Source organism: Pelmatolapia mariae, linkage group LG17 (assembly GCF_036321145.2).
Source record: "Pelmatolapia mariae isolate MD_Pm_ZW linkage group LG17, Pm_UMD_F_2, whole genome shotgun sequence".
Lineage (NCBI taxonomy): Eukaryota > Metazoa > Chordata > Actinopteri > Cichliformes > Cichlidae > Pelmatolapia > Pelmatolapia mariae.
The window spans coordinates 2,044,768-2,061,676 of NC_086242.1; the positions used below are offsets into that span (position 1 = coordinate 2,044,768).

A 16,909-nucleotide genomic window follows, 5' to 3' on the forward strand; every position below is an offset into this window, starting at 1 on the left:
CACGCAAGTTGAGTCAAGCTTTCCTTCGGTCACGGCAACGAAAGACACGGGAATCATTTGGAGCAGCGATTGTTCTTCCAGTTTTCATCCAACAGATGGTCCTCGTTATATTTGTGCTCGTTCACATTTAGACACCCAAGACTCAACAGGAAATGTATCGAGATTTAGTTGATCAAAATCGCCTTTTGGAGAGTTTCTGAGTGGTGCTCAGACTAAGTTAGAAATACTAACGGGCAGGGCGGGAATAAGACCCCCGCTAGACTTGAACTGTGGACACTGTGGTTCATGGTCGTTACCGGGCTGCTAAATAAAGACTTTTATGACATATGGTGGACATTCATCAATTAAATACGGGCATGAAATTGAAATATTGCAGACATAAAAAAGACAATAGAGTGGCTGTAAGAAGCATTCAGCCTCTTGGGTTGGAAGTGTTCGTGTACTGAAACTGTTACATTAAATCAAAGCCGGTAAAAAAACGTTAATGTTCCAGAGAACAGATTGCTACAAAATGATCTGAATAAACCAAAAACAAAAACTCCTCAGAGGGCGAGACACCGCAGACAGGTGACGAAAAAAAGGACGATTCTTTAGAAGGACAAAGTTATTAAAAGTTACTCTGAGCTGGTGGCATCGACTCCGAGTAAGGTAACGCGTTACAGAAGACTCGCCTCCACGTTTTCAGTTTATTTCAAAACATTTTCGTGAACACTGAGGCTTTTCTGGAGGCACCAAACACACACGTGGAGTCTTCTTTATTTGCCACCCATCTGGATCATCAGTTATTCTTTATTACAGGTTCAAAACAGAAATATTCCTTAATGGTCTTTCCTGGTCCTGAATGCAAGAGGCGCAAAAGGATATCATTCTGAGTGCTGTCAGCTCGGATGACGAATCCTTCGTCGTCTACTTCCAGGGGGGAATTCTGCAGGAATGAATGGGAACATACGCGCACAGAGGAGGGAGAGAGAGAGAGGGAGGGAGGCAGACACCGGCTGGATCAGAGACAAACGGCTGATATCGGAAACAAAGAAGTGTTTTGTCACACTGTGTAACTGAGCACTCCGGCCTGTGCGCGCACTGAGAGCTTTCCATTAGAGGGAATAAATACAGCTGAAAAATATGACACACTGTTTGGTGCGAGTCAGTGACTAACTGCTACAGCTGCTGTGCATTAAACACATTCTTGCCAGCAGCTCAAATGAAGCAGCTCGCTGAAGCTGCAAGAGCACTTTCAAGTTTGACGGAAATCATTTAAGCAAGGCAGGATGTCTGGGAGTGAAAGTACAATAAGGACGAGAGGAAATCCAAACTAATACCTCGCCAACATGGGAGCAGTTATTTTTAGAGCGCGGGCTTATTAAGATGATATTTCATTACACGCGGTTTCAACAAACAGACCTCTGTGGGTCAGCCTGAGATGACAAGTTAACCGAGACCGCCGATGTGTTTTTTAACAGGATCGCGGGGAAAGACGATCTAATTAAGGAGCAGTCGGAGTGATCTAGTTAATATGACGAGGTTATAAAAGTCACATTAATAAGACAAATGCAACTGCAGCTGCTGCTTAACTGCAGTAAGCCACGTGCTGTAGATGTAAAGATCGATGATTTTACATTAGCACTCATTGATTATACGTCACAGTTGACAATAACGGCCTGCTGTTGGGCCACTTTCATTACCAGCTCTCATAAAGCAGCTCCACGTCACCTGCTCAGCATCAAACATATAAAATCAGCGATAAACTCCAGAAAGTTATACATGAAAAATGAGCCGTTTTTCTCATTTCTTTGAGCTCTGCGTCAATGAGGTCATGTCTCCGGCAGCACTGGGATGGGTCGTCCAGTCTGTGAAAGCTCGAAAAGCTTTGAATAAGTCATTCAAAGCTTTTCGAGGTATCGTATTTACAGGCAGAACCGATAAAACTTTGTAGAGGTGCAGAGTGGGGTCATCTTAGCAAATCTGGCTTGCACCAAGGTGTTCAAGGTTAAATGAAAGATTTATGTGTTAAAAAAAAAAAAAAAAAGGCAAAAAGCCTTAGAAACTATGATTATTACAACATAAAGTACTCTGTAACGTTTTTGACCTCTGACCTCTCCTTTAAGGGAAATGGGTTGATCTGAAGGTCAAAGTGTTAATACTGTTATATAAAACACAACATACAGGGAATGATGCACGGGGATTCCTCAGATCATGTTACTTTGAACCTTTGACCTTTTCTTAAAGGTCAAATAAGGTCAAACTTTCATAAATTGTCTTTTATCCTTAAAACATTCTGCTGCCTTTGTTTGTATTGGAAGCATTCAGGTAACAATCCAGCTATATGGGGATTCTAAATATAACATTTGACCTCTGACCTCACTTGTACATTTTAGATCTTATTTCTTCATCTCTAAAGAAAATCTGGTCAAGAGAAAGAGAATAAGCTGCTTAGGTAGTTAGACTTAGTTATTCACGCCCAGTTACCTACAGATAACCACTGCAAACTTCTTAAAGTTCATTTAAAGATAACAAAACAAAATGAAAATATACAAAAAAAATTAATTTCCCCTAAAAAATAAATACTGTTTACTGTTTGTTTACTTATTAATCTAATCATAACCTAATCTAACCTTTAAATAATACACAATTTCATATCTAAACTTTAAGCAGCCACTGATTTAATTAAAGTCCATTAATCGAGAAACCAAACCTGTGTAATTAGATTACTCTCCGTCTCAGTCTGCCAGATGACACTGTGGCAGCGACCACAGGCCGAAGCTACACATCTCTCTGTTTACAGCACTTGTACACAACTCGGTGCGTACGCAAACGCATGCCCTCACGTGGAGCTCTGCACTTCCCCTCTGGCACAAGTTTGTTCCCAGAAGTACTGAAATAGACCGAGGAAACCCCACACCGTCAGTCACATCATAATCACACACACACACGTGTGATCCCCCCTCTCACCTTCTTTACTCAAACACAAACCCACGGGTTTCCTCTCATCTCCTAACACACACACACACACACACACACACACACACACACACACACACACACACACACACACAGGAAGGCCTTTAAACCTTTTGTGAAATACTCACCAGAGCCTCGGTCACAGCCAAATCGCTGCAAAGAAGACGAACACGCAGGTGAATCAGAAAATCCCTCAGATACTCGATGTGTATTATTGGGAGCATTAATGCGCACACTCACGTAGAGTCTGGCTCTTTGTCCCTCTTGCCCAGACCTGGTATCCTGAAGGCTTTCGCCCGACTCTTTTTCCCTCCTTCGGGCGCCAAAGCTGTCATGTATTCCTCAAATCCAACCGCAGCTGCATGAAAATAACACACACATCCATCCATTTAAGGCAGTCACAGTTTGCCTCTATGAATCAGCTTCCACGCTACTGTTATGAATGTGGGTGTCTTCATATTTTATTGTTATGCAACTTCTGCAGCTGAATGTTTCCTCCTAACTGGACTCGAGCCAGCTCACAGTACCTGGACGATCTTTGCCCGTGCCCTTCTGTTCAGCAAATTTCTGAATGAGGTTATCGATGCCGATGTTCTCCACGTTCTGCTTGAATTCTTCATGAACCTGCAGTTGAGAACAGCAGAAGGATTAATTTGGTTACTGTTTTATTGAAAAAACGCAGTGCTTTAAATTTCTATAGCAAATCTCCTTCTGCTTATCCGGGGCGAGGTTGTGGGGGCAGCCCAGAACACCTCACCCAGGAGGCATCCATGTCAGATGCCCGAACCACCTCAGCTGGCTCCTTTCGATGTGGAGGAGCAGCGGCTCTATTCTGAGCTCTTTCCGGATGGCTGAACTCCTCACTCTAAGGGAGAGGCCAGCCACCCGCCGGAGGAAGCTCATTTCCGTTGCTTTTATCTCGTTCTTTCGGTCACTACCCACAGCTCATGACCACAGGTGAGGGTAGGGACGTAGTTTGACTGGTAAATCGAGAGCTCTCTCTTCACCACGACGGACCGGTACAGCGTCTGCGTGCTGATGCGTCAGCGCCTGGCTCTAATTTACCCACAAACACTTTTTGTTTAATATAAGCTGCACATAAAAATACCCCCAGCAGGAAACGGAGCACATGCTGTTTATGGTCATACTGGGAAACGCTGGAATCACCATTCCACCTCTAACACATCTGCAAGGACACCTAGCGTGTGCGGTCCACTATCATCGGCTGTCACTACAAATCCTGAACACCGGGCCAGATTTGTGGCTCTGCTCGGTTCTCCCACCGAGCTTTAAACAAACGTAACTCCGGAGGAAACGATGAAAGAAAAAGACTGCAGACGAAGACGGCATGAAAAGAACAAGGCGAAATATATCAGAGCAGGATTTCACATGAACTCGAGCGTACCTGTCCCACCTGGACGTGGGTGTCTTCTATGGAGTGGGAGTAACCTTTGATGAGCTGTTTCATCTGCCGCAGATGAGCCTCCTCGATTTCCTGAAACTTCTGCTCAAACACACACAGACAAAGATGGTGAGACAAGAAAAGCCTCGTGTGAGGTTTGAGATTTAAGAGCTACTTAATCCAAATTATTCCAATAAATAAGCTTCTACTTTAAAACAGTTTTGTTGCTGTAAGTATGTAAGTTCATTATAATCGAACGTATTTGTTGTCTGGACTAGATTTTGACTTACCTTCCAAAAGTAGCCTTTTGGCTAAGCTGGTCGCTTTTAAATAAATCAAAAAACATTTCCACATTGTGATCGTGAGGATTGGTTTTTTTTCTGCATTTCGAGCAGCCACTACACTCTTCAAACTCCACCTTTATTCAATAAAATGGAAATAGCCTTTGAAAAAGAGCCGAGCTGCAGCTGGGCGGTGAGCCAGCTACGGAGGCACCGGCTCGCCAGGTCGTTAAACCCGCGATAATTCGAGAAGATTTAGCATTCGAGTTTGATCTGGCTCTTTATTCAGCCAGCTCATTTGTCGCTGTCTGCTTCAGGGGAATTGTCTTGATATAGGGGAAATTGGCTTTCGGTGGAGAAGCGAGCTTATGAGCAAGCTTGTGCCAGCTCCTTTACTCCAATTATACATGCAAGATCTGGGCTTGGAGAGCAAATATAAAATACTGCTGCTGCTCTCAGCCTCAGGCAGAGCTCCTCATTTCCATCTGTACTGTGACACGGCTCAAGGTTTCACTGCAACGCTTCTGTGTATGTAACTGGTTTCTCCCTGAAACATCACAACAAACTGCTCTCGGTCTGAACCGTCTCTGGTGCATTTGGTTTAGTTTGGCACAAAATGAAGGTTTCAGTGATTTTGTGGATAACTAGCTTCAACAGTTAGTCGAATAATCGTTTAGGATGGCCGTTGCCAAAGCGGTCCAATCAATAACTCACGCCTCACCACTGACTTTGTATCGCGTGAAGGTGCCCGCCTGTCAACTGCATCAACACGCAAAATGCACCTTTAAGCTTCTCCCTAAAGCCGGTGTTGTTTTTGGTGTACGACACGCTGCCCTCTGCTTCTCAGGGGTTTCACATTTACAGTTCCTGCAGGAGAAATGTGCATGAACACACACCGCGTGCGATTTCTTCTTCTCTTGGTCGAATTAAAAGGCGTGAGGATTTTGATCTTATAAAAAGCAGCCTTCCTCCACCTGGACGACCGTCTCCTGACACATGTTGTTCTTCCAGGTACTTCCTCATAATTACTACCAGACCTTTCCTTCAGAGCTATTACAACAGATAATTGGTCGCCGAGATTCCTGTCGCCATCTCAAATCTAAAACACAAAGCCGCTCAACGGGGTTTGTTGAAGATTTCCATGGTAACAGCAGCAGTAACCATGGAAGTGCAGAGCCGGTGATTAAAGGTAACGAGCAGGGTTGCGGGATGTGTGCACAGGTCGGTGGGTGTTTAGGAGTCGGGGGCCGAGGTTTCCTTTTTTGGGCAAAGCAGGATGTAGGATGACAAACGAACAGATAAGAGCGAGTTCTCGTGTGGTGGGAGGATACGGAGAGAAAAATCAAGCCCGAGAGAAGCAGAAATGCATAAATCAGTACATCAGAGGGTGGGAGAGAGAGATAAAAAGTGGCTTTAGGCCCAGCTGGAGTCGGAGCTGACCTGGGCGGACTCGCTCATCTTCTGCTCAAACTCTCCTCCCACGCGGTTGTACTTCTCGATGCACAGCGCAAACGACTCGGCTGCTTTCTTTGACTTCAGCTCCGCCTAGCGAGGGGAAAAAGGAAAAAAGACAACGGCACTTAAATACTGACCCTCGATCACAAGACGGACATAAAAGTAAATGGCTCCATAAGAGAACGAGACACATTTGTTAAAACCACTCATGTCTGCAGTCTGCAGCAAAGCTGGAACACATCAAATATACTCAAATTATGTAACCAGTTATCAATTGGCTGTCCTGAAATAAGAACGACTATGTTACAACTTCTCAAATGTGACCACGTGCTACTTTTAAAACATATTTATGACACTTTTAATCAAATATCCTTTTGAGTGTTGACAGTTCTTAAAGGGCTCACCTGTGAGCTCTCAGTGATGAACTCTGATGGCAGTTTTAATCCTACTACGATAACTACAGATTAGTTTGTGTGTTCAGGTTCTTTCTTTCTAGCTTACTTCAGAATAGTAACCCGTCTACACCACAAGCCTTTGAGCACATCCCTCTTTCAACACGACAAGCAGACAGACACAGGAGTCTTAACCAAAGGAAAGTCTTTTGGATTGAAGGCTTACGGGCCAGTAAGTACCCTGAGTTAAACGGGGATTTTACAGCTTTCTTATAAACTTTATTAGAGATGCAGTTATGTCACCACATTTCCCCTTTTTGTGTTCTCCTTGTCAGATTTGAATAAAATTTTGGTGACTCTTTGTCCTGTTTCACCTGCCAAGGTTTTAAAGACATCTCCTGTTGGTAGAATACCAGTGTGTTCACAGACTCTGTTTTTAATAACCTTCACATGAACAAAGTCTTTTAAAAAGGGAGCGCCTTAATTCAATTCAGTTCAGTTTTATTTACACAGCGCCAAATCACAACAACAGTCACCTCAAGGCGCTTTATATTGTAAGGTAGACCCTACAATAATACACACAGAGAAAAACCCAACAATCATATGACCCCCCTATAAGCACTTTGGCGACAGTGGGAAGGAAAAACTCCCTTTTAACAGGAAGAAACCTCCAGCAGAACCAGGCTCAGGGAGAGCCTTGAGATTAACAAGTATGATTCAGTGCAGAGAGGTCTATTAACACATAGTGAGAGAAGAAGAAACACCCAGTGCATCATGGGAATCCCCCAGCAGCCTACACCTCTTAAAGTGTAACTAAGGGAGGATTCAGGGTCACCTGGTCCAGCCCCAACTATATGCTTTAGCAAAAAGGAAAGTTTGAAGCCTAATCTTAAAAGTAGAGATAGTGTCCTGAATCTAAACTGGAAGCTGGTTCCACAGAAGAGGGGCCTTGGAGTTTCTGGGTGTATAAACCTGTACGTATCCCTCCCAAAGAGCACCTCAGACAGAAGTGGGATGAATCCAGGAAGCGTTTCTTCTTCAGTTGTGCATTTAGTTTGTTCGGCCGGCTGCTCCTCACTCCATGATTCTCTGCTCCCATCTAAACCTCCTCAAAACGCAGTTCTCGGTGCCAGACAAGGTCTGACAAGATTATTAATATACGAGTTTTAATGAACTTGCAAGCAAATTTATTTTAAATGTTAATTTTTACAGAACTACCACAACCTGTGGCCACAGAATAGCAAAGACTGTATACGAAAGACAGCCATAGCTGCGCTTTGACTGCTGCCATGTTAGTTTTTAGGAGCAGAAGTGACCAAATGATTAAAAACATTCAGCAAACAACAGCCAGGTTTACCAAACTGAATCCATACAGTGTACGGGAGTAAAGCACAGAGGCACTGACATTTCCATGTTTAGATAATTTCTTAAAATATAAATAAAAAAATTCCAGTATCCAGATAGATGAATAATAAATAAAATCATCTATAACACAGCTGCAATGATGAGGAAAACTACTTTTCTAGGCTATATGCATCGGATGCATTTAATGTGTAAAGTTGGGTATTTTAAACAATACCAAGATCTGCAGTTTTTCAAGGTTCCTGCAGCCATTTCCTGAGAAATAACATTTTAGTTGGTGTAAAAAATAAAACAGCTTGCAGGAGATGAGGTATACAAGCCTACAGTGTCAGCTGCAGAGGAAGGAGAGACCAGTGTGTACAGCTGTGGGCAGCTTATAACTAGACAAAGTCAAAATAGCACATCATATCAGATGTTCTGCAGCAAACACCCACATATTTACAATCTACTGATTATCAAGTGTTTCCCAAATTTCATCAGGCCAAACTTTATCCGTGATGCTGACAAAGACACTGTAGCTGTTATTTATCAGTAGATCCTGAGAAACCCTGTCTCCATTACGAAGATAACTGATAATTATGACTAATTAATGACAGTTAACTGACCATACTTATGTTCCAGTATTTTTTTTCATGCTGGCTGTTTTTATTTTATTGTAAAGATATTCTGTAATGTTCCTGTTATTGTATACTCTTACATTAGCTCTATTAGTACATTTGTGTTACTCTGTGACTTAATGAGTACTTTTTGTGGACATTTCTGCACCTGAGAAATGTTTTTGGTCTTGTCATGGCTCTTTCTAACGAGGCTAGGTAACAGCACCGACTGCCATTAAGCACCAGGATGAAATGTTCTGACCCACTACGCGTCCCTACGCTGGTGCAGGGGGCCCAGGGTTCCTTCACATGCACGCCAACGTCCGGCCTCACGTGGTGAGGGTATGCAGGCCGTTCCTGGAGGATGAAGGACCTGATACCACTGATTGGTCCCCACCCTGCCCGACCTAAATCCAACCCAACACCTCTTTGACGTGATGTTTCGATGCCACCGGGTTGTGCCTCAGACAGACCGGGAGCTCAGCGACGCCCTCCTCCAGGGAGAGTATCATGCAGGACATCCATCATCTGAGGTAGTCAGGCATGCTGCATCATTTTTTCACTTTGACTTTTGGAGTATGTTTGAATTCAGCCCTCTGTAGGTTGATCATTTTCTCTGTCACCCTTTTCCTAAGGGGCCATATCAGTATATCAGTATCCAGCATGCTCCCCATGGAGATCTGATGTGTTTTCAAACTGTTCCTTTATTTTTTTGAGCAGTGTATTTTAATAACTATTCTTCAGTTGATTGAAACTCGAGGTTGCTCATTCCTTTTCGAGCCACGCTGTCAGTTTATGAGATTTTCCAAGGCCAGCATGAAATATGTAGCCTGGCTCCCTCACACTGGTGCAGACCTTCTCTATCTAGCTGATGTTTACTTAAAACAAGTGATTTCTCATGCTTGAGACTTAACATCACCCAGGCACTCATGTTTTTAAATTATTGAATCTAATTCAAACTTTCTGAGCGAGATGATGCTGCAACAACAACAAACCTCTGCAACAACAGAAATATTTCATTTCATGGGACACTTTGCAGTTAGTTTCTGCAGTGTCATTTATTAAAGGAGAAGCTAAAAGGTTAGGCGAACCTTCTCCAGCTCTTTCTGAGGACCTCCCTCCTTCCTGAGTCGATCCAGCTCTAAACATTTGGCGTGGTAACCCTCCTTGGACTTCTGAAGCTGTCCGCTCTGAACCTGAAGCACCTGCACCGCCTCCACCGTCCCCACCATCTCCTCCTTAGTCTGGTTGATACACATAAACATGCATAAAGAATAAAGCATACATATGGACATACTGTACAGGGGATCATTGTACCGAGTACTTTTCAGGGCAAATGCACCAATTACATGAAGGAAAGGATGATAACTGGATATCCTCTGAGAAAAGAGTTGATCAGGACTGGCAGGACTGGGGTGAAGTGTTTTTTTCCCCCTCACTTCAGATACGTACCTTGCGGTGAATTTTGACCTGCTCGTCTGCGTACTTGTTGACATCGCGGATGAGATCGTTCAACTTTTTCATCAGCTCGAGGTGGCAGAGGGCAAGTTTGTCTGAAGACACCCTGAAAACATCCCACATGGGAGCAAAAGTCCTGGAAAATATGCAGATAGTAATAAGAGATAATCAACATGTAATTCCACTGTTGTCCTAAAGACTCCTAAATTTTCCACTATGCTTAAGAAATCGTTGACCACTGAGTATTTCATAGGTATATCTGTACATGCTGGGCACCATATTAAATGGTTTTTATCATCACTAACAGGACTAAATGTTTCCAAGAGTTTTATGTGTTAGTAAAATTACATTTGCAGTTATTATTTTACACAAATTTATTCTCATTTTGTTACTCAGAGATCACTGAAATTGATTTGCCTTCAAACATCAAGCATAACAATCTGTCTAATATTGTGTTGGTCCCCATTTGGTGCCGAAACAACCCTGACCCATCGAGGCGCAGACTCCACTAGACCTCTGACGGTGTGCTGTCTGAAGATGTTAGCAACAGATCTGTTAAGACCTGTAAGTTGGGAGGTGAGGGCTCCATGGATTGGGACTCGTTTGTCCAGCACATCCCACCAACAATTGACTAGACTGAGATCTGGAAAATTCGGAAGCACCTCAAACTTGTTGTTATGAACCTCAAACCATTCCTGCTTTGTGCCTGTGTGCATTATCCTGCTGAAAGAGGTCACAGTCATCAGGGAATACGTTTCCAATGAAAAAGTGTACATGGTCTACAAAAATGCTTAGGTAGGTGGTACGGGTCGAAGTAAATCCACATAGATGGCGGGTCCCAAGGTTTCCTAGCAGAACATTGCCCAAAGCATCACACTGCCTCTGCTGGCCTGATGCAGGCACATGCATCTGACTATCCATGTGATATAAAAGAAAGTCTTCTTCCATTACTCCGTGGTCCAGTTCTGAAGAATATTGTTGGCGCTTTCAGTTGTGGACAGGAGTCAACACCCTGACTGAGCACCGACTGCTCTGACACCTTTTATCAGAACCAACATGAACTTTTTCGTCTGTTGATGGGACCACACGGGCCGGCCTTCACTCCCTACATACATCAGTCTGGCTTGGCTGCCTACAACCTTGTCGCTGGTACGTCTGTTCCTTCCTCGAACCAATTTTGAGAGACACTGACCGCTGCAGACCAAGAACATCGATGGTATGCCTGATCGATGTATGTGGAAATCAGTGATGCAGGGTTCTCACAGCCCTGTCTGACTAAAACTAATCACTGACCAGAGTGTGCAGAAGTGTGCTTTGTTGCATATATAGTCACAGGAGTGATGCTGGACTGCAACAGCGTAGCATGGAGTATACATGCAGCTACCAGACGACGCAGTTTAAAAACTTTACCTAAACTCGTTAACAGTGAAATAATGCCAAGAAAACTTTTTGTTGTCTTATAATGTGAAGTAAAAAAGAAAACTCAGCTTATTTGGTTGTGTTTTGATAAGATTTGATTGACAACAGCCAAACAATCCACACCTCTAATCAGGATCTAATTATGTTACTGAAATATGATTAGCACAGCAAAGTATTTCCAAATGAGCAAAATCAACTTTAAAACAAACAAATACAGAAAAACTTTTAAACCATTGCAGACTTGTGTATTCATGTCCAGTGATTCAGTCCAAGTAGGTAATTAGATTTTTAGGTCTTCAGTGCGTTCTCATTTTCATCACCAAGTACAAATATCATCCATCAAAGAGTAGACGACATATGATTGGAACGATATAGGCTGAATGGCATCACAAATGTGGGCATTTGGTGCCACAGATGGTGCTCATCCATATCTCATATGCAGCCATATGACCATTACATCTATAATTACCAAACCAGCACCTTCTGGGAAATAAAATCTATACTGTAATTTTCTGAACCCCTTCACAGGACGCTGTCCTGTTGTTATATGATCGTACATGAGGTACTCACCCTTGTGGACTTCCATTGCTGGCCATTTTAGCTAGTTTACTCATTGATTTAGAGTAAGTCTCCTCGATAGCAGCCCTTTAGGGGAAAAAAGTGAGAAAAACATATAAACGTAAGCATGGACAGGACATGTGGCTAGACTAATTTTATATCTCATCCACATATATGCCTGCAAGGTGGAGCTGCACACCTTTTCTTAACCTTCCTGTTATCCTAATAGCATGACAAGAAGACTAATGATGCACAAACCCCCTGAAATGTAAATTAATCTAAATACCCTTTAGACCAATAAACCAAATGCACTCCAGTAGCACTTCCTCACAATCTATTGCATCATCTAATGGCCTCATATGTTATGCTCTCTATCTAGAGCTTCCTTTGGCCCAGACACCGGGCATCTGCCTCCTGAGTCAGAGTCTGTGAGATAAAGATTAATTTTCATCTGTGTTGGGTAACTGTTACAAGAAGCCACATTTAAATGATAAATAGATGTTTACAAGGTTGGCCATAAAACTTTAATAACCATCTGTGGACCCTGAAGGGACAGCAGAGGAACATCGATCCAAATATCCCGAGGGCGAACAGAGGAACCTGCTGCAGAGGAGAACCGAGAGTCGTAAACATACAGACTTATCGTTGCTCTTCGTCTCGTGCAGAGAGTTTGAATCAGTCTCACAAGTTATTACTTATATCTTAAATTAAACTGACCTTTTTAGGCATTTGATTATCCTAAAAGCCAGGATCCAGTTCTGTTCTGTAGGAGGCCAAAGACGAGGCTTGATTTGTGGTAACAGGTTAAATGTTTGATGTTTTAGGAGTTTCAGAAGTGGTTTATTTTAATGGAATCTCACATTAGTGCTCCTTGTGAACATCTGTATATCTTTGGATACTAAACTGCACCTATTAAAAATTCAAGGGGGCTCTATTTGATCTGTGTCGACACAGCATGTATAGAGAATTAATGTTACTGTTGACGGTCGTGCTTTAAAATTTTGTTTATTATTGTTACTTTTTATTAGAAATGCTTAAAATCAGTTTTTTGTTGTTTTGCTTTTGCTTTGCCCAGCCTTCCATGGCTTGTGGTTCCTGGGAGTGGTTCCCATAAAGATGACCAATTATTTTATCCCAGAGTGAAGTTATCACGGTACACCTATAAATGACACCTGCAGGAGCTGCTCAGTCATGGAAGCTCCCAGTGCACAGACTGTGTGCTGACGTTACTGCAAGAGGAAGTTTGGAACTCAGCAGAGCGTTGGAGACTTCGACACACTGTGCCCCTCAGCGCTCTTTGACCCCGCTCTGTAACTTCATGTGGTCTGCCACTTTATGGCTGAGTTGCTGCGGTTTCTATTTGCTTCCTCGTTGTAATAACAGAACTGTTGTGGAATATCAAAGAGGGAAGAAACTTCACAAACGGGCTGCCATCCTATCACAATCCCACAGTAAGTGAGCTTTTTAGAATGAGCCATTATTTCACAAGTGTTTGTAAAGACAGACTGCGTGGCTGAGTGCTTCATTTTATACACCTGTATTCAACAAGTCCGGCCCAACACTTTCATGTGGTGTGATGTGCTGGATGTGGTCAATGCCTTTAGTGTAACTGGCTATTTGGGACAAACTGGGACTTTGTATTTTTTTTTTTTGTGTTGTTGTTGTGTGCAATGAATGTTTATTTAATACAGTGTCTGTAGTACATCCACCAACTATAATCCAAATACTTTTTACTTCCAGCAAGAGATTCTCACACTGTTGGAAACGGTGAACAACTGTATTTAACTTAAAGTCTCGCAGTACATAATTCTATAATAAATGACCACTGTGATGTTTAGTAACTAATTAGCTCATTGACTGATATATTTAAAGGCTGTTCTCTGCTACATTTTATTTAGACAACCGTCGTCTATCCTCAGACTCCAAGCTCTAGCCAATCAGATCGTCTTCCTTAAAGTAAATACAATACTATGCAGAGAATGCAGAAACCCTGATAGTGTGGCTGAAGAGTTGTTCTGGTACTTTAACCGAGTGTTTCATAGACTCTCTTATATCAAAATGACCTTTCGGGAAAGTGGCGAGAGAGAAAGATTGAGGAAATTTATCAGGACAATTGCCTCGCCTCCATCCAGCAGGATCACACACTGTTTCACCCACAGCGCTATTTCATTTCCTGACTGCTGATTTGTTGTCTGCTGCTTTCCAAGCAGATAAGTGAATTTCCCCTGTGAGGAATGTGCACAAGCACTCTGAATCAATGTCAGGATTACATCGCTGGTCTGACAGTGTGCTCTGTACGCGTTAGCATCCAGCTGTGAGAGCACAAACTTCTCATTACTCCCCTCAGTGTGCTAACTGCAAATCAGAGTATTTGACGTTACACACTCTCAACTTAGTTTTGTGTCAGTGTGCAACTGTCCAGTTTTCACATCCCAGACACGATGGCACCACCAGTTATTACTGATTCGTAGATGGCTCATGCTGATTTTGCTAAGAAAAATAACAACTAGATTTCATCTGACTGATTTATTTTAGTTTGCAAATCATTTAAAAAGGTCTAAAGACGTGCATTGTGTCTGCATTCATAGTAACTGATTAATAAAGTGGTAAACATGTACACAAGGAAAATATTTTGTACCACAGAGCTCAATTTAATTTTATTAATATAGTACCAAATCACAACAACAGTCGCCTCAAGGTGCTTTATATTGTAAGGTAGACCCTACAATAATACATACAGAGAAAAACCCAACAATCATATGACCCCATATGAGCAAGCACTTTGGCGACAGTGGGAAGGAAAAACTCCCTTTTAACAGGAAGAAACCTCCGGCAGAACCAGGCTCAGGGAGGGGCAGAGTAGAGGTAAATAAGATAATCTGATTGGTCTTTCATTCTAACATAACCTTGTTTGTCTTTTAATTATTAATTAGCCTTTATCTACTTTGTTGCAGTATCAGGATAAAAGGAAAAATGGTAAATGGTAAATGGCCTGTATTTATATAGCGCTTTACTAGTCCCTAAGGACCCCAAAGCGCTTTACATATCCAGTCATTCACCCATTCACACACACATTCACACACTGGTGATGGCAAGCTACATCGTAGCCACAGCCACCCTGGGGCGCACTGACAGAGGCAAAGGTATCTCACGTCCAACGGCCTTGCTGTGATGCAAGATTATCCCAAATCAACTAAATGCAGAACATCCTGATTCACACCTGACTCTCCAAACGTGTTTATCTGCAGTCTCTCTATGAATCTGTAAATCTATGTGGCCGACTTCAATAATGAGATTGCTGGTTGAAGACAAATCCCGCTGTGTCAGCGCTGGGGGAGTCAGGTGAGGAAGCTGAGCAGGTGTACACAGCAAGTGACTTCAGGTGTGTCTCACTAGCAGAAGCACTCTGGTTTATGTGAGGGTGCTGCCTCGATTGAGTGTACAAGGAGAAGGCCACATTACATTAAGTGGCTTTCTATGTATTTAATGGACAATAACCTGATGAATTTGAACATGCACACCATAGGGAGGTAAAAATTGTCACAGTTAGGTGTAAATATATACATCTGGATACATTTTTACCTGTTTCCTTAAACACATTCCAATTATTGTTATACAATAGACGTGTACAAGACGTCTAGACTCTCAGCTTTCATTTGAGGACACCCACATTCAACATGTGCCACCCTCTTTTTAAAGGGACCAGAAGTAATTGGACAATTGACTCAAAGGCCATTTCATGGGCAGGTGTGGGGAATTCCTCTATTATGTCATTGTTGATTAAGGAAATCGATCACCTGGAGTTAATCTGAGGTGTGGTGCTTGCATTTGAAAGATTTAGCGCTGCTGAACTCAGCAATGCAAAAAGACTTGGATGTCCACAGAAGATAACGGTTGTGGATGATCGCAGAATTATTTCCATTAACAACAGCCAACCAAGTAGTAACACTCTCTTAGAGGTCGGCGTATCCAGGTCTACCGTAAAGAGAAGACTGCATGAAAGTAAATAAGAGGGTTCACTGCAAGGTGCAAGCCACTCTGAGGTGTTCAGAGACAGACTGTCTGCTCAAATACAGTCAAACTGGTTGGGCGGCGTTTCATAACACAGATCCTGAGGAGTTTATTAAAGCAAAGAGGAATATTCTTGAATGGCCAAGTCAGTCACCTGATCTTAACCCAGTTCAGCGTGGATTTTACTTGCTGAAGACTAAACTTCAGACACAAAGGCCCACAAACAAACAGCAACTGAAAGCTGCTGCGGTAAAGGCCCAGCAGGAGGAAACTCATCATCTGGTGATGTCCATAAGTTCAAGACCAGGCCGGCAACGCCAGCAAATGGTTTTCAACCAAGTATTAGAAATGAACATTTTATTTTCAGTTATTTAGTTTCTTTGTTTACGTTTGGGCCCTGAAATGAAAAGATTGTGTTAAAATGCTTTATTTTGTCACATTTTTAAGTAAACTTTTGTCCAACTCATTGAATTAAAGCTGAAAGTCTGCACTGAGTTCTTTCGTTTAAAACGTATTGTGGTAATGTGCAGAACCAAAATTAGAAGAAAGTCGTCTCTGTCCAAATATTTATGGACCTGACTGTATAGATGGCGCCATGTCCGATCCAACTGCGTCGTGCAGTTTTGCTCTGCTCGTCGGATTATGACAGAAAAAGTTCAGAACTGCAGTGTGCAGGCAAAAACTGAAGTTCAGTACGCCTGCTGTGGCGAGCTATGATGGCTTTGATATGACCAAAGATGAAATGATGAAACCGATCAGTGGGCACATGTGTCTGTATTGCAGGGATCGCAGAGGTCATCCACATACAGTGCTCAGACCTGAGTGCTTGAGAAACAGGCACTTCAAAAGAAGCACAATAGTGAGGTCAGAGGTCAAAGCACAGACAGACTTGTGTGTGCTCCCTCCACAGTACACGATCTGCAGACAGGACTTTGAAACAGGATAAATCTGAACACCTTGTTATACTGAGAGATGAGATCATAATGCTTTTTTGTATCTTCCAACTTGGCACAATCT

At 42.6% G+C, this 16,909-nt stretch overlaps 1 protein-coding gene across 3 annotated transcripts in view; it reads right to left on the reverse strand.

Annotated features, from left to right (window-relative positions):
• fcho1 (FCH and mu domain containing endocytic adaptor 1) overlaps positions 1–16,909 on the reverse strand; it is a 69,559-nt gene that overhangs the window by 17,730 nt on the left and 34,920 nt on the right. For all 3 annotated transcript variants that reach the window (XM_063501018.1, XM_063501016.1, XM_063501017.1), the window contains exons 4-12: positions 11,894–11,968; positions 9,899–10,040; positions 9,538–9,690; positions 6,082–6,186; positions 4,364–4,462; positions 3,486–3,582; positions 3,199–3,316; positions 3,087–3,111; positions 865–925 (exon numbers count right to left, since the gene is read on the reverse strand). In XM_063501018.1, coding sequence (XP_063357088.1) covers positions 865–925; positions 3,087–3,111; positions 3,199–3,316; positions 3,486–3,582; positions 4,364–4,462; positions 6,082–6,186; positions 9,538–9,690; positions 9,899–10,040; positions 11,894–11,968 — 875 coding nt within the window. The remainder of the gene's footprint in view (positions 1–864; positions 926–3,086; positions 3,112–3,198; positions 3,317–3,485; positions 3,583–4,363; positions 4,463–6,081; positions 6,187–9,537; positions 9,691–9,898; positions 10,041–11,893; positions 11,969–16,909) is intronic.